Source organism: Euprymna scolopes, chromosome 3 (genome assembly GCF_053919585.1).
Source record: "Euprymna scolopes isolate OS-2025 chromosome 3, ASM5391958v1, whole genome shotgun sequence".
NCBI classification, from domain to species: domain Eukaryota; kingdom Metazoa; phylum Mollusca; class Cephalopoda; order Sepiida; family Sepiolidae; genus Euprymna; species Euprymna scolopes.
In genome coordinates this window covers 154,961,479-154,985,885 of record NC_136484.1, presented here as the reverse complement: position 1 = coordinate 154,985,885, position 24,407 = coordinate 154,961,479, and the positions used below count along the sequence as shown (strand labels likewise).

Genomic DNA, 24,407 nt, shown 5'->3' with positions numbered 1-24,407 from the left:
AGAGTGTGGTGTCATCAGCATATATACCCATCTCAGAGACAATTTTGTCGGGGGGGGGTCATTTATGAATATCAGGAACAGTAGAGGTCCAAGGGTAGATCCCTGGGGCACTCCCGCATTTATATCATATTGTTTAGATGTCGAGGACAACCTGGATTTTTCTCTTATCTAAGAAGGATTTAATTATGTTAAGTATTCTACCAGTGATACCGTAAGATCTAATCATCCTGAGGAGACCCTCATGCCATACCCTGTCAAAAGCCTTAGATATATCTAGAGCTACCGCCCTGCCCTCTCCCGCTTTGTCCAGTGAATGGTATATGCGTTCAGAGATTACAGTGAGGATGTCTGCTGTGGAACGGGCCTGTCTAAATCCATATTGTTGGTCGGTCAGAAGTTTAGCATCTGTAAGGTGCTGGACTAGAGCATGGTTAATTAAGGTCTCAAATATTTTGGCAAAAAGAGGGAGGAGGCTAATAGGGCGATAATTTAATGGGTCAGTTCTTTCGCCAGAATTCTTGAATACTGGTACCACAGAAGCAGTTTTCCAACAGCCCGGAAAGCAAGATTCATTAAGGCATTTGTTGTAGAGTTTGGAGAGAACTGAAGCTACTTCGGCTGAGCACTTTTTTAATAGCACAGCTGGGATAAGATCGGGTCCACATGCTTTTGAAGTGTCAAGGTTTTTTATGATAGCATGCACCTGAGCAGGGGTGATTTTCAGATCGTCTAGCGTGGCGTCTGTCCGCATAGGAAATTGAGGTAGGGGGTAATTGGAAGGGTCCAGTGTGGAGTTTGAATCAAACCGACTGGCAAGCATGTTAGCCTTTTCGGTTGCTGAGCAAACAGCCTCGTGATTGTTTTCATTTCAGGGAAAAAAGACTTTTTCAATTCGGTGCATCCGTTCGAAAATTTTATCGGTATAAATACACACACACATAAATAAACATTTAGAATTTCATTAAAAGTATAGATAAGGTTTTTAAAGTTTAATTGAATTGTTAATGCGTGCGTATTGACAGCGTTACAGCCGTTGCAATTGTATATAATTTTTAGAAATTAATTATAATATATTTTGAAGTTTTAAAACCGGTCTATTCCCTTAGCTTCCACAAGCAATGTATTTAGAAATTCTAGACCACACTCACTAGAGTACTGAAACAAACAAAAACATTCCAGTCTTAATCGTAACGTTTGACCGACTTTAATGTATAAATGTATATTTGCGCGTGCGTGAAAGAGCACTTTTATTCAACTTACACCTGCCACGTTCCAATTTTTGTCAATTGTGATCCCTTAGCTGCTATTTTACCGGCTACAGACCAAATCCGATTTGTTCCACAAATCCAAATCTCCTATATATCAAGTTTCAAGTCTATAGATCAAAAATTGAAAGAAGAATTTGATAGGACCGTTCCTCAGACAAGCAGACACACAAGGTCACTTATATATATATTTATATATGGTCCTCATTTTAAATATCAATAATCTCTGGGTTGATTGTTAATTATGCATTCATGTTTGATAGAATAAATTAAGCACCAATTAATAACGCAATTATAATTCATATTGTGTAGTGTTTCCCTGAGTCATTTAGTGCCACAAACGTGTTTGACATTTAACGACAATAAATAATGCTAATCAAGTTGTCAAGAAAGTTAAGGGTGTCAACAAAGCAGACACATGAAAATAAATCCTTTTATACTTATCTAGTCTTGAATTAAATAACTTATTCAATTTTTTCTCTTCATTTGAGTATTCTGAACGTGTAATAGGTTGAATAGAATTATGAATACTATTTTACTAGTTATGTTTTACCTTGATGATTATCCTTAAAATTTTGTTGAAACTATGAATAACAATAACAATATATTGATTTAACATTAATTAGTGTGGTTGTTAATTTAACGTGCCGTGTTCAAATTATTTCGGGACTTTTCATCACTTGTACGGATTTACTTGAAAACTTTTTCTCTGCTTCTTAACTGTGGCTGAATTAGTAGAACAGACTAATCTAGGAGAATAAAAACTCAGAAATAATATTGGTGAACCCCGAAAATACTAGAACGATACTGAGAATTCAATTATGGTTCCGGTTAGCCGCCAATAAAGAAAAGGATAACTAGAAATGAAAATATATTCTTTCGTCTCTAATTTGTTGAGAATGTTATTCTTACATGTTGTTTACATTTTAGCTCAACCAGACGAATCTAATTGCGATGTATGACTGTATGATTGTAATTCCGCGTGTATTTGTACTGCTCTCCCAATCTATGGACCGTATCGCTGGCCAATGTTTTACTGTATTCTTCTTTATGGTTAAAATATTTTCAGGTGATTAGACGAAACATAATTGTCCGTATCCTGAACTCACTTGTCAAAGGCTTTACATTTTTTAATGGAAATTGCTCCAGACAAGGCATGGAATCACTTGATGTAAGGAGCTAAAAACAAAAAAATACTATTTTTAAAAAAATTAAAAAAAAAACTTGGCAACGATAAGTGTTAGATGGATAGATTCCACCCTAGAAAACAAAATTCTTCCTCCTTTATTAGAAACATCCGGGGAAAAATTACTATTTTCGATGTTGGAATCTATATATCTCAGTTATAGCTGACTGGTTTTGACTTTTAAGTAGTATTTTTAGCTCCATCTCAAGTTTCTTCACGCCTTGTCTGGAACGATTTCCATAGAAAATAAAATAATAATGCGATCGATTTTATTGATATAATCTATTGAATGCTGTTGAACACAATTTCAGTTATTCATTTACAATATCCGTTATTCAAAACGTCCATGACGTTTGTGATGTGAGATAGAAGATGGTCGACTAAGGCGATTATATTACACTTTTGCATTCTTCTACCCATTAATAGAATAACAATAACATGAAGATTGTGTTCGATGAAATTATGTTTCACTCGTGAAATGTTTATCAGGCTATCTTAGCCTGATGATCCCTTAATCAGTGAGGTCCTGGATATGCCCTTAAACTATATCCGATAGTGAGGCCCCAGCTTGCAGGCCTTAGGGAGTGTGGAGCCACCCTTTAATTGCCATTGCTCCCAGGTCCACTCTGACCCGGAGTGGTAGCACCTGTTAGGGTCCCAACTATGGGTTAAATAGAATACGACTTAAAAAACAAATATACTATATTAAAAAATCGTCCTTCAAAATCACCAGATTCGGCATTAAATAACCTGAAAAGGGTTGATATGCCGTAAAACAAAACAACCAACCAACAACCTTAATCAGTGAAACACGCATATCCCTCTGTATCTTGCGAAAAGCATATTTACCTACAACTATAAAGCTCAACTCATATCTTAAGCACTGTAGAAAAACTACAGCAAATATATTTGAACAATATATTATGTAATATATAAAAATATGATATAGTAATATAGCTATATATTATCTAATTAAGGAGCATTTATTAATTCAAGCCGATGTCGTTAAATAGCATGTTTAAAAAAATATAATGAATCTTAAAAGTTTGAAAAATTCCTACTTATTTTTGAATTTTTGAAAGTATGATAAAAATATTGTGTTCTCTATAAGTGAATCACTTTTGTAGAAGAAATAATAGCTTTCATCTAACGTAATTCATTAGTTTTCTATAAAATCAATAGAGCCCTCTCGGTTACCAGTTTCGTAACATTTTTAAAATCATGAATAGAAAGTCATTTAAACTATATGATTTATGCAACTCCCAGTAGCAAGTTCGTTAGCTAAGATTACAACACCTTGCGTGTGTTTCCAATCTCAGAGTTGATACGATAATGACGTCAAGCTACACTGATGAGTCGTGGAACGACAAAACAGCTGTTTGTGGATGAATATATATATATATATATATATATATCATCTAGTGATGGTTTATAAAGTGTTATAACAATCTTTGAGCGCAGTATATGGATGCTGCTGTGCATTCTGTAGACATTTGGCTGCACCCTATGCTTGAACATGTCTATTATTAAATATACATGCAACATTAATTTTTACTTCTTAAAAGTCGTTCACACTTCAATTTTTTTTTTGATTTCAATCCTACATCAAAATTCTATAAAGTGCTTTCAAGATTTTACTTTTTATCGGGCGACCATAATAACTACTTCAATAAAAAAAGTCTTGACTACGCCTCATATTGAAGTCTTACTTGACCTTTTAAGATGACACTCCCCAAGCATTTCCTATCCTCATTTTTATAGACTCCCCAATAGATCCTTTTAGATGAGGAATTGCAGTTAATATCATTTACAATATAATTAATTCTTGCTTTAATTGTCATAATATCTCAACTGTTTACAACATTGCAGTTATTTTACTGGCTTCTTCTCTTTGAGAAGTATGTCGCCATCGGTAACCTAATGTGGATTTAAAACCGGACAGTTTATTTAATCTTTAGAAATTAACTAACTTATACAATAATAGAAAATAAGTAGAAATGAATTATTATGCTTACCGTATGAGGATAACAACACAATTCGTGTCAATATGCGAATATGCGATAATTTTATTTTCAAATGAAAAATACACTTCTTCATCTAACCCAGGTTCGTATTTTCTTTCTATTTACGGCCTAAAAAATATTCTGAAACAATTCCAATAGAAAAGTCTGATATGTCATTGTTTGTGTTTTCTAATAACACGTGTGAAAAGTCGATGAGCTGACACGAATATATAATATTCCACACTTTAAGGGCTAATGGTGTGGGTATTTAGTATTATTGTCAGTAGCAGCAGTAGTATTAATAGTAGTAGTGACATTAGAAAGTAGTGGCAATATTACCCCCATGGATCATGTTTGTGTTGTACTTTCCCCAACAATTTTTAAACGTTTATTGTTAGTGATAGCAGCAATAGTAGTAGCAGTAATAATAGTAGCAGCAGTAAAATACTTTTCCTGTTCAAGCATCTCGAATGAATATCTTGTTTGTTAGTTGACTAATTATGAATGTGAACTTTACAAGAAAACCTATTTTCATGCTTTACGTGTATTCCGTACAAACATAGCATATTACCGCTGTAGCTTAAAAGGATATTGCAATAGGGGCAATATTTATGGAGATAATCTGGCTGAGGAATTTGACAGCAAAATATTTATTCACATTATATTCAAATTCCTGCAAGTTGGTATGGGACCAAAAATAAGAAGTCTGAGGAAAGAAGCTATCAGAGTAGAAAATCTTCCTGCACTTAACAGCATATATGTTACGTACTAGTAATTTCTGTTCGATTTCAAAACTACAAATACCAATGGTTACAGGATATAGATCGGAGTTAGAGAAATGTATAGCACCGTAGATTAAATAAATAGTCCTGTTTGAAATTTTACAAATGTGCAGAATACATTTAAAAAAAAACTGAAGAAACCCATCGATAATGGTCGAATAGATGTGGCTTTATGGTTATAACCTCGGAATTTGAGATATATATCTGAATATAAATTATTAAAATAGTTTCTACTTTACTAGTTCTATAATCTGTTTTTGAATATCAACGTTATAAATATACACCAATACAATTCCATATACTTATACATACATTATTATCCGTCACCCATTTAAAAAATAGATGGGATTGTCTGTCCTATATTCTAGGTGTAAAATGGTTCTAATCTGGACTATATTTAGTTTAATTTAATCTTATGCAAATGGGCAAAAAGTGGTGGAAATTTTTCGTATAATTTTCGATATCTTTCGATTTTTGTAAAATTTTAATAATAAGTATTAGACATAAATTAATAAATATTCCTGAAATTTCTGTTTCTTTGGAGCATTTTAAAGTTTTAGGGGACATAATGTGAGAACACCCTCCCATTTGAAAATCTAAATATACTAGATTCGCATAACATTTGATCCATAGTATGTAAACACCAATAAAGAAAACTTCTCCGAATTTCAATTGCTACTTAAGATTTCTTAAGCTTAAGGTCTAAATTTTTAAAAGATTTAGATCAAAATTAGAATAAGTATTCTAAACATAGGATTTAGCAGCATTTTATTTTGATTTTAATTTTCATAAAAGGGCAGAAAAATTATGTAAAACTATTCTGTGTGGGGAATTACTTTTTACCTGCCATTGGGGCAGATATTCTTCTTGTAATAATATGTAATTGATTCGATATTTAATATCAGTTGTTTGAAAAATAATATTAAAAATATCTTTTGTTTAATTTTAGATATGCCGGTATTCCATGTGAAAAGATCACAGGTTATGCCAAAGGCGTTTCTTACAAGGTTGGCGAAGATGTTCTTGAGAACGCACGCAACACTTGGAACGCTGTTTTAGTGGACAATACCTGGCGCTTGATTGACATGCAATGGGCCTCCCGACAAGTAGTCACCCAGGATCAAGGTGAATGGGAGCTTATTGACGACGGCACCGGAGCCAAGCCGGCCAAATCCGACGATGCAGACGTCAGCTACGACATTTATGCTTATGAAGAATTCTACTTCCTCTGCGACCCAGAAGAGTTCATCTACAGCCATTTTCCTGACGAAGAAGTTTGGCAACTTCTTGCCAGACCAGTAACATTTTCTGAATTTAATAAGATTGCCTATCTGAGATCCAAGTTCTTCGAGGTAAGAAACTAGAAATCACGTATAAAATAACGCCAATAATATTTTTATTATTAATTGTTTGTAAATTAGGGGTTTTCAGTAACGGTTATATATTATCAAATATCTATTAAATCCGGGTGTTGGCTAATTTAGATCCCATCGGATCGGAACTTATAATTACTTTATATTAATACTTATTTTATCTAGCGAAATTCAGTACAAATCTCAGTTTATTTCTTATTTATGTCTGTTTACATATGGTTAAGTTGTTAGAAATCCATACAATGAAAAAAATGCCTGTATTCATTTATGCTTACACTATAATCTTCAGAACCATGAACGCGATTCTTTCTGAGGTTCTTATAGGATCTGTTAGGGACAATATGATTGAGGGGCTCGTTTTTACGAGGGAGCAGCTCTGCTCCATCTGGCCTTCGGCGCCTGAGTCAGCGAGTCTCACTAACAACGAGGCATCTCTGGTCTGGCTGATTGAGATTATTGCAGGACTTATGGTTCGCATCCTGAATGCATCGTCATTTTAACAGGAACACATCAATTTTCGTAGCAATTGAGTTGCAACAACTGATGTGTTTAGAAGACAATGGCTTCTGACCTTGTTAGCAGTGATGAGAGTCGTGATGTCCAGATCATGCATGAAAGTGACCACCGTAGTTGAGGACTTTGTTTCTCTCGACCTTATTCGAATCTTCCGTTATTATTTAAATGTTTGTATTAAGGCCGAGAGGATTAGACTTTCTTCGTCTAACTTTGTTGAAAGGTGCGTGTGCCATGTATTTGGTGTGTAAGTAGGACAACACTTGAATGGTATTTGAATGTGCTTAGGAATATAGATATTGACTTCCAAAAACAAACGTCAGCCATAGCACGTTTTAAGTCAAGTATATTTATTTAAGGATCCATTTTTGAGATATTTAAATTCATAACTTTGCTAGTGTGTGAGAGTTATCATTAGGGCCCGTTTTTAGTCAGCCCCATTTTATTTCTTTTAATTTCTGTTTCCGTCTTCAACTACGTGACAGATCGCTTGATGTGCCAGAGATGTGGGTTCCCTTTCGAAGAGGTTTTCGGGCCCGCATCACCCTTTCAACTGGCATATCAGTGTATCTGTCACAGATTAGTAATGGCTGGGGGTCTTTTTGCTAACTCCATTGTATTTTCATTGTAAATACCATTTTATTTTTGTATAAAGAATTTTTATACACATTACACCTCGTTGCACTGGTTAGTCATGGTATGATGTTTTAGAGTGATTGATGAAGGATGTATACTCTGATGAATGCCTATTGTGAATGTTGTATGATGGTGAGAGTAGAGTCAAACTATGAACTAGCTATGTTAGCTCATGCACCACTAGTTTGATAAAGCCGGCTTCTCCTCATCCTCCAATCTTTCGGCCTTGTGCCAAATTTTTTATAAGAAAAATGTATTTTTAATGAAAATATGTAGATGAACATTGTGATTATTTTTTTTTGTTTGAATACCTTGTAAATGTACATGTTTTGCTTAAAAGTATTAAAGATTAACACTTTAGAAAGACTGTATAAAGAGAGAGTTAACATAATATTAAAATTCAGCAGGTGTAAGCTGATTTATTTCTGTTAGTTCACAATTTACACTATTATTGTTATCTTTGTAGCTCATTACTATTTTTCGTTTTTCTTATGTTATATTACTTCATTAAATATTCTCTTTATGTTGCGAGTCCTTTCAGTTTTATTATTTTTTTATTTTGTTTAATCTACACGGAACGCCATAATAATAATTTTTTCTTATGATAATAATAATCGCTAAAGTTTATTATTCCTGAAAATAAGGCAATGTTGAGTCAGATCTTAGCCACATTAAAGACTGATATCTAGATACACCTTGAAATATATATATATATATATATATATATATATAATTTAGATCTGATTTAGATCTTTTCAAGACAGTGACAATTTAGCGATTATCATTATCATGTCATAATTACTTTATCTCCATGAAGAACGTGTAATGTTCTTATTTTAACTATAAAATTTGGTAACACCTCTTTAATTTTTATTTTCTTATATTTCAGCTCAATTTAACTGTGATATCCCATCCGTGGTGTGTTCTCCAGGCCGTAAGTGGAGAAGCCAACCTGGACTTGGGTTATCGCTCTGAAACTATGAAATTCTCCTACAATTTGTACCGTTCAACCAAAGTAGAACACAAACAAATTCAAGGCAACCAGGACATGGACAAATTCTTGTTTTTGGATGCTGTACCCGATGAGAAGACACTTAGCATGGAAATATTCTTCCCAACTACAGGGAAATTCAAGGCTGAGTTATTCGGACGGGACATGACCGAATCTGACACTGTACTGAAGTGGCTCTGCACATATGTATTTTATTGCGAGTCACCCAAGACCGATTGCCGACCTCTACCACAGAATCCCAGAAAGGAATGGGGTCCTGGATCTGACACTATCAGCATGGGAATGGAACCTCTTACCCACAAAAGAGGTAAAATCAACGTTGATGATGGCGAAGTTGAAGTCAAGTTTGCTCTGAAAGAGGACCGTGATTTCCTTCATAAATTAACCACGGAAGACAACAAAACCCTTGAGAATTACACTGTTCATCATATCGAAAATGGCGAAGTCGTTTTCCACGCAAGAGTCCCTGGAAAGGGTCAGTACATGCTGAGTATCATGGCCAAGGAAGATGACGAACAGGGTGGTTATCCAAGCGTATGTAATTATCTGTTACGATGCGAGGAGGAATTCCCACCTTTAGAGCCATTCCCTGAAATCCCCAATGGAGAACTCGGACCGACAGATGAATTCAAAAGACTAAAATTGGAACTTTTAGATGGTTGTCATTCAATGATAACTGTCGATAAATCAGGACACATCACTTTCAAAATTAAGATTCCTAAAGATGTTGAATTCTTTGCCAAACTTGGACTACAGACGCCGAATGGTGTTGAAGACAAATCCGAATACGTATCTTGGTATCGTGAAGGAGAGATTGTAACTTTTGATCTCCGCTTCGCCCAAAAAGGATCGTATCGTTTCAATCTCTTTGCCAAACCTGCTGGACAACCAGGTGGCTTCCCCAGAGCGTTCAGTTCAATCATTGAGGTACCCATACCAATGATGGTTTCTATGAGTTTTCCCGAGAAGTATGCTGGATGGTCGGACGATTGCAAGCTGATTGAACCGTTCAACAAGGACATTGCAGCCAAAGAGAACATGGAGTTTGCAGCGGTTGTGCCCGCCGCCAAGGCCGTGGCTGTAGTTGGTGACGAATGGACTCAGCTAAAAAAAGACAACGACGGAGTTTGGAGAAATTCCGTATACACAATTGAAGAAGGAAAACCCATGTTTTTGTCTGCCAAATTCGATGCAGAAGGAAATTCATTTTCTCACCTGCTCAAATACAACGTAAGTACTATTTTTTTCTATAAAGGTGCATTTTGTGGCCTTGAAGGTCAGTGGTAATCAATACAAACACAATGGTATTCTTAACAAAAAGTATATTGGCAGAAGTATGTTACAGAAATACACGTCATGGTTCTGGGAACCATAACTGTTACGAATCGATACCCAATGACGGGTTAGATGTAACTATATTTATAGTCGGTGGATAAGTCTATTATTCCTATAATATGTATGTCAGTTTGCACCATAACATTGTATGAGTCTATTCTTCTATCTCGGGGTTTATCTTTTACTTCAGGAAAATACACATAAAGATGTAAAATGCTAGGGTCAGAAACATTACAGTTAATGTTCATCGAAAATTATGAAATAAAGAAATGAATGATAGCATTCTTTAAAACTCTTATTTAACAGAAAACTCCAATAAGATGAAAATGCATAATTATTCTGTGGATAAAATATATTCCCGATATTTCGTATTTCTCTATAATAATACGCTAAGGCATTTCATGTTCATGCGTACTTTATCACCTTTGACACAGATTAAAAAAATAAGAACTTTCGTTCGACAAATATGGTGTTTGGGGATTAATCTGATGTCGCCAGTTTAAAATGAGTAGAAACATCATACGATGCTGATTGATACTAATGAGAGATAGAAATAAAGTAAGAATAAATATAAAGATTTATAATTTTTAGCTTAAAAAAAACTAACATTTCAGTCAATTTAACCAAAATTTTAATTCAAGAATTATACCAATTGAATTATTGCAATCTTCATATTAGTCGATTTTAATTGTTTTCTTCGATCTTTGTTTGTCTTTCTGACAGGTCGTACCGAAATCTCAAATCGAAGAGATGGCTCGTGAACAGAGTCGCGCTCACCACGAGGCTGAAAAAGAGTATGAAGAGAGACAAAAGATGAAAGAAGAATTAAAAAAGAAAGGAGAGGAGAAACGCAAAAATGAAGCTCTTGAGAAAAAGAGGCGAATGGAACTTCAAGTAATGGAAGATGTCGAACGTAAACAGCTTGATGAAAGGTTCGATTTTGAAGATTCAGGCAAAGGCGACAGTGCCACGGCCAATCGTCTTGAAGAGGAACGAAAGAAGAGAGAAGAAGATCGGAAGAGGAGAGTTCAAGAGATCAAGCAGAGAGACGAAGAGATCATCAAAAAACGTGACTTCCCCCGTTCTGCGATGGTGAGTACCGATTTAACACTTAAAATTGAACCCACCGTTTCGTTTAATTCTGTTTCATAAATTGAAGTAGTAAAGTAGCAGAAAAAAAACTCTAATTATGAATATATTTATGATCATTATGTATATACCTCAAATTATAGATCTTTTTGTCCTTTTCCACTTTAAGCTTTTCTATCTTCGAAAAGCCTATGCAACAGTTAGTTTCAGGTTTTCTGTATTTCTGTTTTTACTTATGTCGTAAATGCAAAATATTTGAAATGTTTAAAAGCAATTCATAGATTCTAAATTTAAATAAATATTTTGCAAGAAGTGTAAGCCAATGCGGTGAGGGAGAACTCAGAAAAAAAGTATATCTATATATGTAACTCGAGAATCCAAGCTAATCACGGTAGTGGACATTAAAATCCTCAAACACATGCATTTGGGCGCTAGGAGCTAGTGAGAATGCTGTATCTATGCTATCAAAGAAAAGTTAAGTAGGATATAGCCCTTCATCGAAAGAGAAGGATACATGAAATATAATCGCGTGTCAAAGTAAATGTTATTTAACCTATTTTAAGGATGCACGATCTCATGAGGATAACGCTTTATTCATTTGTTTTGCGATGCGATAGGAACCAACGTTTTGCTCTAAATGATCAAAGAACAAACTACACTAAAACTCTTACCACTTCAAAAAATAATTCTTTCTTCTTTAAGTTAATGGCCTTAGTTGTATACACACATATATTAAATACTTTTTGTGGTACAAAATTTCAATATTGCTATATAAAGACGATATTATTTTAAAATCGATGAATAATAAAAAGACTGAAATATTTAGTTAACCGGTTTCGAACCTCACTTAACAGAGCTAAATCGAGATAAATATTACGATTATATATATATATATATATATATATATATATATATATATATATATATAAACTCGAGATAAATATTAAGATCAAGTATATATATATATATATATATATATATATGGATAGATGGATAGATATAGATATATAGATAGATAGATATCGATTTGCGAGTAAATAAGATTACATAAATTTGCGACTCGTTGTATTATTGATTAGTCTCGGATTTAAATATTTTAAAATATTATTCTGAACGTATTCACACAGCTAGAAGATTTTAAGAGAGGGGAAGAGAGAGGTATAGCGAAAACAAGGTATAATAGAGAGAACATACGCACAACAGACACTGATAAACTGAAATAGAGTCTGAGGAATACTATGTTATTAATAATTAAAGAAAAAATTAAAATATAAGAAGAAACGAAAAAGAAGACAGTAAAAAATAGTTAGGGATGAATTATTATTATTATTATTATTATTATTATTATTATTATTATTATTATTATTATTATTATTATTATTAGTAGTAGTAGTAGTAGTAATATCAACAGAGGAAGATTAAGGCATGGTATTATTATATTTTATGTAAATAATATGACATAAAATGCATGACATCAAAAACAAACATCAAATAAAAAGTGCCAATAAAATTAGATGATTCGTTTCTACTCTGTTAGTGCTTTTATCTGATGAAGATGCATTCGCTGATGTTGATGAAAATCAGGGGCTTACAAAGATTATAGACTCTTTGGTTGAGGGCGGCAATTCTGACCCCGGCTGAGCAGCGCACAACTACTGATAACCATAAACCCAAATATACCCGAACGCCACTCATCATTAAACCGTGTCTCTGGAATTTTTGGAAAATTATCAAATTCCAACGAATCACTTTTTTTTTTCATTTCCTAATAATCTGGAGTCATTTATGTGTTAATCTTTTGGCAAAAATATAAGAGATTATGCCCACAAGCTGTCAAATCCCTAGGCGGCATGGCCCCTTTTATTTTACTTATCTATTACTCTATTTTATTTATATCACTTTCTCACACAGACGCACGCGCACACACACATATATCTGCATATATTTGAAAACATTTTCCACAAACTATTCTCTTTTTTATGATGATATCATCATCATATCATCATCATCATTAGAACAAGGAATAGCTTACAACAGGACACATTTGTGGAAAATATTTTTAAATATATATATTACTTGAAAATTAATATAATATAAAAATATATTTTCTGCAGGTACAATATAAATAGGAGATCTATTATGTAAATATAAATGCATGCGTATCTACATTATGTAATAGAACATATTGAACCTGTGTTTTTTATATATATATTTGTAACATAAGTGATATATATATTTATCGATTGTCAATAAAGGATTTCTCACCGAAGCCGATAACATCTACTTAAAACGTTCTCATCCCAAACTTAAATTAAACAGTAGCCAATCTAAATTTATTGATATTTTTAGTTTGATAATATTTAGTTTTCTATTCTAAAACTTAGATTTATAAGAGCTGTTTTTGTAAAGTTTGCATTTATATTTTTTTGATCAAGTGATACTTTCTAATCTATGTGCATTTCTCGTGGCAGGCGAGAACTCTAGATATTAATCTTATATTCGAATTCTTTGTTTAGTATAATCCTATAAATTAATGAACATTTTAAGATTATAACGATAATATCAATGAGTACTGCAACAATTTGCTAAACTAATGAATAAATGTTGCCTAACTTACATGATGAAAGCTGACAACTTATATTTCTTCTTCATTTTTCAGTCTGACTCACCTTGGAAGGGTCGAGGTAAGCCAACGTTTTAATTCTATTTTTTAATGATATAATGGATGAGAAATATCTATATTTGGGGTTTACTTTTGATATTGTCTTTAAAATAATTTCTATTGTGACTTCATTTTTTTATCAACGGTTTTACAGTAATTTTCATCTGAACTGGATCGTTATTACAAACGTAAATTCAAAGCGCTTACTAACTTGGTTATAAATAATAAGAAACTAACAGTACAATCTAATATTAACTCCATTCAGACTTATACTTGATGAATGTGAAAATACTTAAGCAAAAATTCAACAATACGATAATGGAGTTAAATATTAATAGTTAAAAGAATACATTTCTCAAAGTATTTCCTTTTACAGAAATGAATCATGCATATTTTTTGAATCATGCATATTTTTATCAAAATAGAAAAGAAAAGAATCGATTCATTAATTAAACCGATACGTAATAATTACACACCATTTTTAACAGTTAGAAACGTAATCGTCTTTGAAAATGGATTTAAGTTTTTCATGGTTTAAGTCCAATATATATAATTAATATATGTCATGATTTAAAATAATTAAACAATAAATCAAACTCTAACTAAACTGACACTAGTTTCTAAAATGACCATATAGATAATGTAATAGACTAAGACATTACTCATTTGTTAACGATGATCTTCCCGTCGATTTCGACGTATGAGGTCCGTCACAACTAAGTTGTTCAGAAATTTATACAGATGATTTGTTTATAGTGTTGAAGGATTTGTTAAGAACCAACCTCACATTTTGGTACAACTGCTAATCTCAGTTAGTGCAATGGCTGTCACAAGACAGAGTAAACAATAGACCTCAGGTTTTACATCGGAGTTTTCCTTCTCGATACATGTCAACGAAGACTGAGGATACATCTCTCTCAGTGGATTAAACGCGCCTGCAGATACCAACTTGGAAATTTCTGCTAATAATTTTAATTAAAATCTTATTTAATTATTTTGTAAGCTACAAATCAATGATAGTATGCCTCCCAGTCAGAATAAAGTCAAGTATAAAAACATTACTATAAAGTTCGCATGGTGATCGAACTAAGAATTAGCTTATTGCTAATTATTCTACATTTGACGTCATCTGTATACAAATATATGCATTTTATTTCAATCTCTTTCAACTCAGATTTATCTCTCAGATTTCAATCTTCGAAATCATCGAAAATTTCGATACGAAATCTAAATTTAGATATTTACATTACTTTATAAAATATCATAATACTTTATTTTAAGATTATTTGATATTTACTCATTCTCGTACAATGTTAATTGCATGAATTGAACTGTGTAGTTTTTATGATTTGCATGCAGTTTTTTATGAAATCACTTATAAAACATTGTTTCTTTTTGTTTTTATTAAATCAAGGCGTTTTATTTTTTTTAATCAGTTCGTTATATTATAAACAAAAAACATAATGAGTTGATTTAATTTAATGTACATTGAAAAAAGCACGGCATTTTTATTGTTTTGCATGAAAAATTAGTTTACACAAAACACGCTATTTCTTTTTTTTTCAGGGAAGATATTTTATTGGATAACCATTTCAGGATGCTTAGATTCTCCATGTGAAATGACACTGTGCTCATTGTTTTTAGCATAACGTTTCTATCAAAGTTTTCTAGAACTTAAATATTTTCCAGAGAAATATGTAGTATGCACGTTGTGTGTGAAACGTTATCTTTTTTTTAAAGCTCATCAATTCATTATCAGTACTATACTGGGAAGTAGAAATATCAGTAGAGCATACTCTCCAATCTGAGTTTTATATATAATTGTGTTTTGGGTAGATTTCTTTTAGTTATTTATACACACAAGAATAGCAATTCAGTGAAAAATGACATCGAAATTAAATAAAAACTAATCATACTATCTAGCTTCCAAAATAGTTATATTATATGCATGAAACTATGATCTTTTACTATTCATATTAAAAATAAAATATTTTTTGTATTTCAGTGACCCTTAGAAAATATAAAAATACAATTCATTTCTATTGATTAAGAAATTTATTATATTTGTCAGTAGGTATACATAAAAAATAATAAAACTATACACATTAGCATACTATTAAAGTAACTTAGTTTTTATTTGTGATCATGATAACATTGTACCAAGCAAGAATTTTATAAACGCTAAACAGTCACGGTTCAAATCGTGAATCAACATAAATGCGCTTGATAAAACATGTTTCTATTTCTATGTACATATATATATTCATATATATATATATATATATGTACATATATATATTCATATATATATATGTACATATATATATTCATATATATATATATGTACATATGTATATATATGTACGTATATATATATGAATATATATATATATATTTATATATATGAATATATATATATGTACGTATATATATTCATATATATATATATGTACGTATATATATTCATATATATATGTACGTATATATATTCATATATATGTATATATATATATGAATATATATCTGTACATATATATATATATATGTTTATATATACATATGTACATACACATACGCAGCATAATCGTGGTGGCACCCCGGTTCTCGTCAGGTCACCGTAGTTAAGCAACGTTGAGCTTGGTTAGTATCAGATGAGTGACTATTTCGGAGTTCTAGGCACTTTATGTGCTCTCCGCTTATCTCGGCATTTGTTTTAAGTCGTCCTGTACATGCACTTCACTTGCCACTGGTATTTAACAATTTCGACTCGAGAGAGGTGTGGTTGGAGATTGTGCACCTCCTACCACCAAAATTTTACGCGCAGGCACCCCTTCCTAGTTATCTATAGTCAGTCAAAGCCTGTTGTATATATATATATATATATATATATATATATATATATATATATATATATATATATGTGTACACATAAGAACAATGTTAAAACATTACTCTTAAGAACTATTCTGTGATCTGTTAGCATATAAAATTATGTAGGAATACACATGCATAAAAAGTTTAAGTATCTTTGGTATTAGACAGGCATACATATATTTATTACACAATATATATATTTATATTAGAATTCCGGTTTGTTGGCTTGTATGAGTCGTGTGAGTTCCGACGTTGTTTGACTGACTGTAGATAGATAAATAAATAATATATATATATATATATATATATACATATATATATATATATATATATATATATATATATTGCTAAAATATAAACGTTATAACTAAATTGAAATTATCTTTGTTATTTAAATACTGCGCGCTGTTTTAGCACTTTGAATAATTTGAATTTAAACCAATTCTCAACTCACTTGCTCGTCACAAAGCACACAAGATGCAACAAATTCGTCTAATGCAAATGGAACTCAATCATACTTTTCACAATTCTGCATGCCCATCTTTGTCTGAAGTCATGATTTATCAGGGAAGTGTAAAGTTAAAGTTGTCTTTGCCAGGTTCAAAATCAGCCGATGCCCTTCGAGATCAACTGAAACTCGCCATGAGACAGAAAAATAAAACAAACCTGGAAAGAGCCATCGCTGAATGCGAGGCTTCCAGGCTTCCCGAATTGGAATCAGATCTCTATCAAGCCAAATCTGTTTTAGACACCTTACATCGTGGCCATTTAGGTATGTCTTCTAAACCCGGAAATTTGTTTAATTTAATAAGTATATATTGCTATGAAAAATGAATTAAGAATTTATAACATGATTATTGAAATATTACGAATTGTTATTTAGAATATTTTTTACTGTTGCATTTTATTACGGAAATTTTTACTAGACTGTATTACAGGCATATTAATATGATTTTGCAGTTTAATTTCAATGTTTTTCAAATAAATATTTAAAGTCTTGATAAAAGAGAAACGTCAATATAGTACAGAATATTTGTTTACCTTATAAATACATATCCTGCATGTCGCAACAATTGCACATTTTAAATTAGGAGTAAATTTATTGTCCTTGTAAACATTCTAACTTCAGCAGGTAATGTAAAATCTCCCGAGATTTTGCGAGATCAGCTAAAGATGGCTACGAGATCAAAGAACAAACAGGCTCTTGAAAAGATTATTGCTGAATGTGAGGCTTCGGGATGTAAAGAGGTGGATTCAGACCTACAAAAGGCTATAAAAGCATTTGAATCTCTAGGTGGTGTGCGCTCAGGTATGTGTAACTTACCCTCATCCCACCTGCGGCGTCTCATATCCTACTCATAATTCCATCAAACTCACCTCATCCTCCACACCAAAGTCCCATATCAATCCTAGCTTTTTTAAAATATAGCTGGTATATATATTTGAACAAGTATTATTCATTGTATTTTTATACAGCATATTTATTTCATTTTCAGTTGAATGAATTTGTTTTAAATTTATTCGCAGGGCATTCTAAAATGTAGTTTGTTTATACAAGTTTTAACTTTTTACATATGACAATCGAGTTAATGTAATCTCTGATATTGTTATCAAAATGAATTATGTTTCCGAATGTTTTAGTTGAAGATTGCTAATTTGGACTATTTGCATTATTTAACTACTGTTCTCATTTTGGATGTTATTACTCTAACGTTTCGGTCGATATAATATCTGAAACAAATTCAGAATATACGGGGAAACGTATACGCATAAACTCTATTTTTAACCAAAATATATCAGGGTATTAAAAAACTAAATAATAAGCAATTAGTAATAATGAAAAAGTTCTAAAAAAACATTTCAATAAAATTAAGATAATATATATATATAAAATAAAAGTATTAAGTAATTATGTGAATAAAATAAAATATTAGAGAATTAATATATTAGAACAAAATGAGAGCATTCTTTGTGTTTAAATTTTCATTCGTCCATTGGAATTAGTACCTAATTCATATGGAACATATATAGGTTATCTCCTAGTGGTGAAGACAACAACCAGAAAAGGACGACACAGAGACAAGATTAAGACACGGGCTTCAAAGAAAGGATCAGCTTAAAAACCACATTAGAAGCAGTTGGTACCTGTGATTGCAGGGAATCTAGTTTTACTTGAGAAAGGAATTGCTCTTAACCAAAACACAAATGAATACACTATCTACAGTTTCCAAATTTGACAAACGATTTCATTTCTCCTTGATACAAAATCGCTGAAGCTAATTTATTTAGCAATATTTTCATTGTTTTAGAAGCGATTTACATTCCTTCTCGACAGTTTTATATTATGTATTCTGGAATAATTTGTTTATATTTTGAATGTTTTACGGATATGTTAAACGCTTCAGCGAATATTGAATGTTAATTTCATGTTTGAGGTGGAGGCTTTCACGTTACTATAACGGAATCGGTCACTGAATATTGCAAGTTGCCCAGATTCAGAGGGACCTTGGTTGTCTTTATCTTTTTTTACATTTTTTTAAAATATTGTTTAAAAGTAACGTAATTGAAAACATTTCATTAAATTGTTTTAAAAACGGAAATCTTTTATAAGGCTTAAGAATAGTTTAATACTGAAAAGCAATACGCAAGTGTTATTTTTATACGAGCATTACATACTTCTAAAAATATTTAATAACAATCATTTTAAGTGGCATAAAATCCTATTAAAAACAAACTACTTTATTTTTCTTTAAACAACATTTAAAACCTTAATAATAAATAAATCTAAACTTTATATTAATAAAATTACAAGACCACTTTATATGTATCTCTGTGTATGCTTTTTTCCACAACTACGAGAACTGAATTAATATTTTTTATTGATTTATTAATAATATATTTATTGAGAAAAGAATGTGATTAAGTAAATAAAATTTATTAAAATAATTTGATAAAAAATTAAATCTAGCAATCTACATTTCGTGTTTTTGTAAGCAAGTTAGAGATTTGAATACTTTGCGGATAGTGAAATAAAAGACAGAATTATTTCATCACTCATTGAAATTTGAAAGTTCTATAGAAGCATTTAAATCATCAAATAGATAATCATTTATCCCTTTAAATACCGGGTTAATCCTTATGTATTAGTACGTTAACAGTTTATAACCAATAAGTTTATAAATGGCGATTAAAACCACACTACCGTAAGAAATTAGGTCACATAATAATTTGACAACAAAACAATACTTTAATAAATTCATTTAATTTTGTAAACCGCTTTCAAAATAATTTTGGAAAAATAGAAAGTAAGCAATAAAAGGAAAAAAATAAATAAAAGGAACAAAAAAACTCCGGGTAACGCCGGTTAGTATAGCGAGCATTGCATTTAATAAGCTCCCATTTTCCTATTTTATAACGAAATAAATGTGTGTCAAGTACAGCTTGTCCGTGCCTTTGAGAGAAACTCAATCATTGACTAATGAAAATATTAATGCATTAGAGGAAAATGACGACGAATCTCATTGGTTAATAAGCTGAACTAAACACAACATTGGTATATAAAATAATGAATAATAAACTAATTCGTACATTCAGCTTGACAAGTCTCAGTGGAGATGAAACAGACATCTCTGTGTAGCTTAATTTCTATAAATATATTTTCATACTATTATTACTATTACTGCCACTATTTTGTTGTTCCTTGGTATTGAGCACCGTTGAAGTATTGAGTACTGTTGAAATAAACACTAAAACATACACACGAGACATTATATATATATATATATATATATATATATATATATATATATATATATATATATATATGTCAATGTGTGAAGTAAACTATATAGAATGTCAGTGTGTGAAGTAAACTATATAGAAAAGTTGTGTGTTTCCTCCACGAGGTAAACCATTAGATTAAAAAAACAAATATATAATAAAAGCTATTCATTTCACTATAACAGCACCAATTATCAGCAGATGATTCGAAGTATAAGTATTGATGCAAACAAAGCAATTGTTTGATCTAATTCTCCGTGTAAAGGCTGTGTTTAATTTAGAAACAAGACAGGTGTGCCATCATTGTTATGGCATAGGCACACAAGTTAAACTTTGAATAAGGCTAATATTTAAAATACTACTGTTTTAAATATAGTGTTCTTTTAATTCACTGAAGGCTAATCTTTGACAGAAAATCATAAGAATAATTTAAATCCATATACAAGATAACATATAGATTCAATATATGAAGATGTTAGATCTGATCAAATTCAAAATGTTCTTGCATGAATTGATAAATGTTGTTAAGACCGTTGCATGAATTTTCTACCGACAAGCATGCTACGTTGTTGTGCATTTATTTGTTTTAAATACGTGTGCTTATTTGTTGTATATTTGCTATGTTAGGTCCTCAGAAAATCGACATCTTGCGTGAACAACTAAGAGCAGCGATCGATGCGAAAGATCAATCCAGCTTGGAGAAAGTGATCCGTGATTGCGAAGTGGCAGCGATACCTGAATTAGGGTTGGAGCTTAGCAAAGCCCGCGACATGCTTGAAATAATCAGTGGTAGTCGTGGAGGTTAGAAACACCAGCGTTTATCTTCTCTTGTATTAATTTATATTTTAGTATGACTTTCACCTGATCATTTTGGAGATTGTAGTGAATGGAGAATGAGTTTAAAATGTTATTTTCACTTAATTCATCTAAAATTCTTTCCTAAATTAAATTTTCCTAAAGTTTTAGTTAGGCTTTTCTATTTAGGATAAACTTTTATTCATAAAAACATTTCCAGTTACACGCATATGTGTTTTTATAGCTAAAGTTTCGTAAAAGCAAAATTAATGACATTCCAAATGAGATTTCATGTCACCAGAATTTCAATAGCCTCTTATGAAATTTAATTTAATGTTCTATCTAATAGCGATTATATTTTTGTTAACTTTATTAATAATCTCTGTTATCTGTTTAAAACAAGAGCAGAAATATAACAATGGACGAAGTAGAAAATGTAGCATATTTATAAAACAAATTTACAGGTTGGATCTTAGCATATATGAAGCTACTTTTTGTTGATGCACTTGTTTTCGCACATAATATATTACTAAACAAGTATTTATTTAGTCCGCGGTGATCGAAATAAGTAAAGAATGCCATCAAGTTTTGAAGTCTCAGTTTTACTTTGTGCTGTTTTATGCTTATTCCTAGTCCCGTGGGCTAAATCGTTTATTTAGTAATATTATCAAATAAACAATAACATTAACAAAAGGCATCTTAACACATACCATACTGTATAAACTTATATGTCATTCTTAAATCTGCTTATAAAACTCATGCTTGAAGTCAACTTAGTAATAAATGTTTAAGGAAAGAACAATACATTATTTTAATCAGTAAAATTAGCTATTCCTTTTGCTATGATCATACAGATTTATCTGTAACTAAAATATAAAGATTTATCTCGCCATGAAAGAGATATTAATGTATTTCTTGCGTAAAACTTTATAAAAACTTGTTTTTAGCATTATCAGTTATATAACTTTAAAAGCAATCAGTTTATCGGCCGCGTATCTCAATTTATTTTATGGTATTATAGATAAATTAATCTTTTGTCCACCTAATGTGCTTGGAATAATTTGTCTATGTATATAAACTCAAATTTACTGAGTGAATCTTTGCAAAATACACTCATTTTCACATCTCTACAAATATTTATGAAAATCAGACTTTTGTAACTGAAAATGAATCATATAATATATACTCTGTTTTATCTCTCCTGAGAACTTACCCAGTCTAATAATATGAAATCAGCGGTGAAATTAGGCGTAGAATGAAATACCGATTTACATCTAACACTAAAACAAGTGTCCGTAAATATATTAGATAAAAATAAAAAATTGTACTAAGATATATCCAATAGCAGTAGGAAAGAAAACAAAAACAGAGTGAAAATGTATGAGTGAGGACTATGGTAATACATTAAGATTACATACTATTTGATTGCTGGATTATTATAATTATTATCATCATTATTAATTTACTTACTAGGAGTTTTATACAAGTGATTATCAGTGATTGCTCACAGCTAATAACAGGTGGTGTTCGCTTGGAGTGACAACAAGTATCCTCAGATTTCAAGCCCGATTGAGCTATTTTACAAATCACTTTTCGTTATCACAACAGCTGCTCACCATTGATTTCTCGTTAGCAACAGCCGTTGGTTTTCAATGGAATTTGAGTTGCTATTATTATTATTATTATTATTATTATTATTATTATTATTATTATTATTTACTCACTGAAGCTTTTGCACGTCATTGTCAATGATTGTTCACACCTAATAAAATATGGTGTTCGTTTGGCACCTTCGTGCAAACAATCTCTTAAGATTTTCAGCCCTATCGATCTATTTCAATAACTTGTGTAAATAATTGGTTCTATCGCAGCAGCCGTTCAACCATTGATTTTTCACTAGGTTTTATCTGAAAGTTGAGTGGCAATTATTATTATTATTATTATTATTATTATTATTATTATTATTATTATTATTATTTAATCACTAGGAGTAATCCAACAGGCTATCATCAAAGATTTGTTTTAGAACAACTTGTGATATTCTTTGGAGTCTGAGTGACAACAAGTCTCCCCAGATTTCTAGTGCTCTCTACCTTTCGATAAACTTTGTAGTAGAATTTGCGGTACCGCAAAAGTCGATTACCATTGATTTCTCGTTGGCAGTGACCATTGGTGTTCACTGGAATTTGGGTGGCAATAAGCCTTCCCATTATTATTATTATTATTATTATTATTATTATTATTATTATTATTATTATTAAGAGCAGTTACACAAATCATCAAAAATTGCTCTATGAGAACAGCCTGTGGTGTTCCCTGAAGTCTGAGTTACAACAAGTTTCCCCAGATTTCCAGTACTCTCAGCCTCTTGCGATAACCTTTCGATAACCTTTGCAAAAGAATTTGCGTTATCGTAAAAGCCGCTTACCATTGATTTTTAATTGGCGGAGACCATTGGTCTTCACTGAAATTTGGATGGCAATAAGCCTTTTCAAGGTCCCAGTCCTCTTTGCACTCATTCAGCGGAGGTCTGGCTAGTACTTCCTCTCCTCGGTCTTTCCATCCTCCTTGACCCTCATTATTTTGTGTGGTGCCTGTTCATGATGACACTCACATTATTATTATTATTATTATTATTATTATTATTATTATTATTATTATTATTATTATCATTATTATTATTATTATTATTATACTGGGTGATTGTTCAGGAAGACTGAAGAAATGTTTATTCGTGCCTTCGTAAATTTAAAAGTCTTATTTTCATAAAAATGAATAGAAGTTTATTTCGATCCTAGTTATAGAATGTTCCTAAACTTTCTTCCCCATGGATTCATTCCGAAATCAGTACCTGTCTAAATGTATCTGAAATAAAAGTCAAATTCATTTAATATTTAAATTTTCTCATATATTAAATTGCTATTCGTCTAAATGCAATTTCTAGTGAATAAAAAAAATGCTAAAATTACAGGAAAATATTCGAACTCAATACTTAAAGGAAATATTACGTTAGATTTTTAAACATGTTTGTTTATTGTCCCCTTTTCATCGAATATGTTTTTAATTTCTTTGTTCAATAATTAATTTGGGGATACTTTATTA

General features: G+C 31.4%; 1 protein-coding gene across 1 annotated transcript in view; it reads left to right on the top strand.

Annotated features, from left to right (window-relative positions):
- LOC145259887 (uncharacterized) overlaps positions 1-24,407 on the top strand; it is a 575,878-nt gene that overhangs the window by 82,177 nt on the left and 469,294 nt on the right. The window contains exons 4-10 of the mRNA XM_080117779.1: positions 6,186-6,588; positions 8,648-10,000; positions 10,829-11,197; positions 13,854-13,878; positions 17,329-17,502; positions 17,860-18,039; positions 21,138-21,311. Coding sequence (XP_079973905.1) covers positions 6,186-6,588; positions 8,648-10,000; positions 10,829-11,197; positions 13,854-13,878; positions 17,329-17,502; positions 17,860-18,039; positions 21,138-21,311 — 2,678 coding nt within the window. The remainder of the gene's footprint in view (positions 1-6,185; positions 6,589-8,647; positions 10,001-10,828; positions 11,198-13,853; positions 13,879-17,328; positions 17,503-17,859; positions 18,040-21,137; positions 21,312-24,407) is intronic.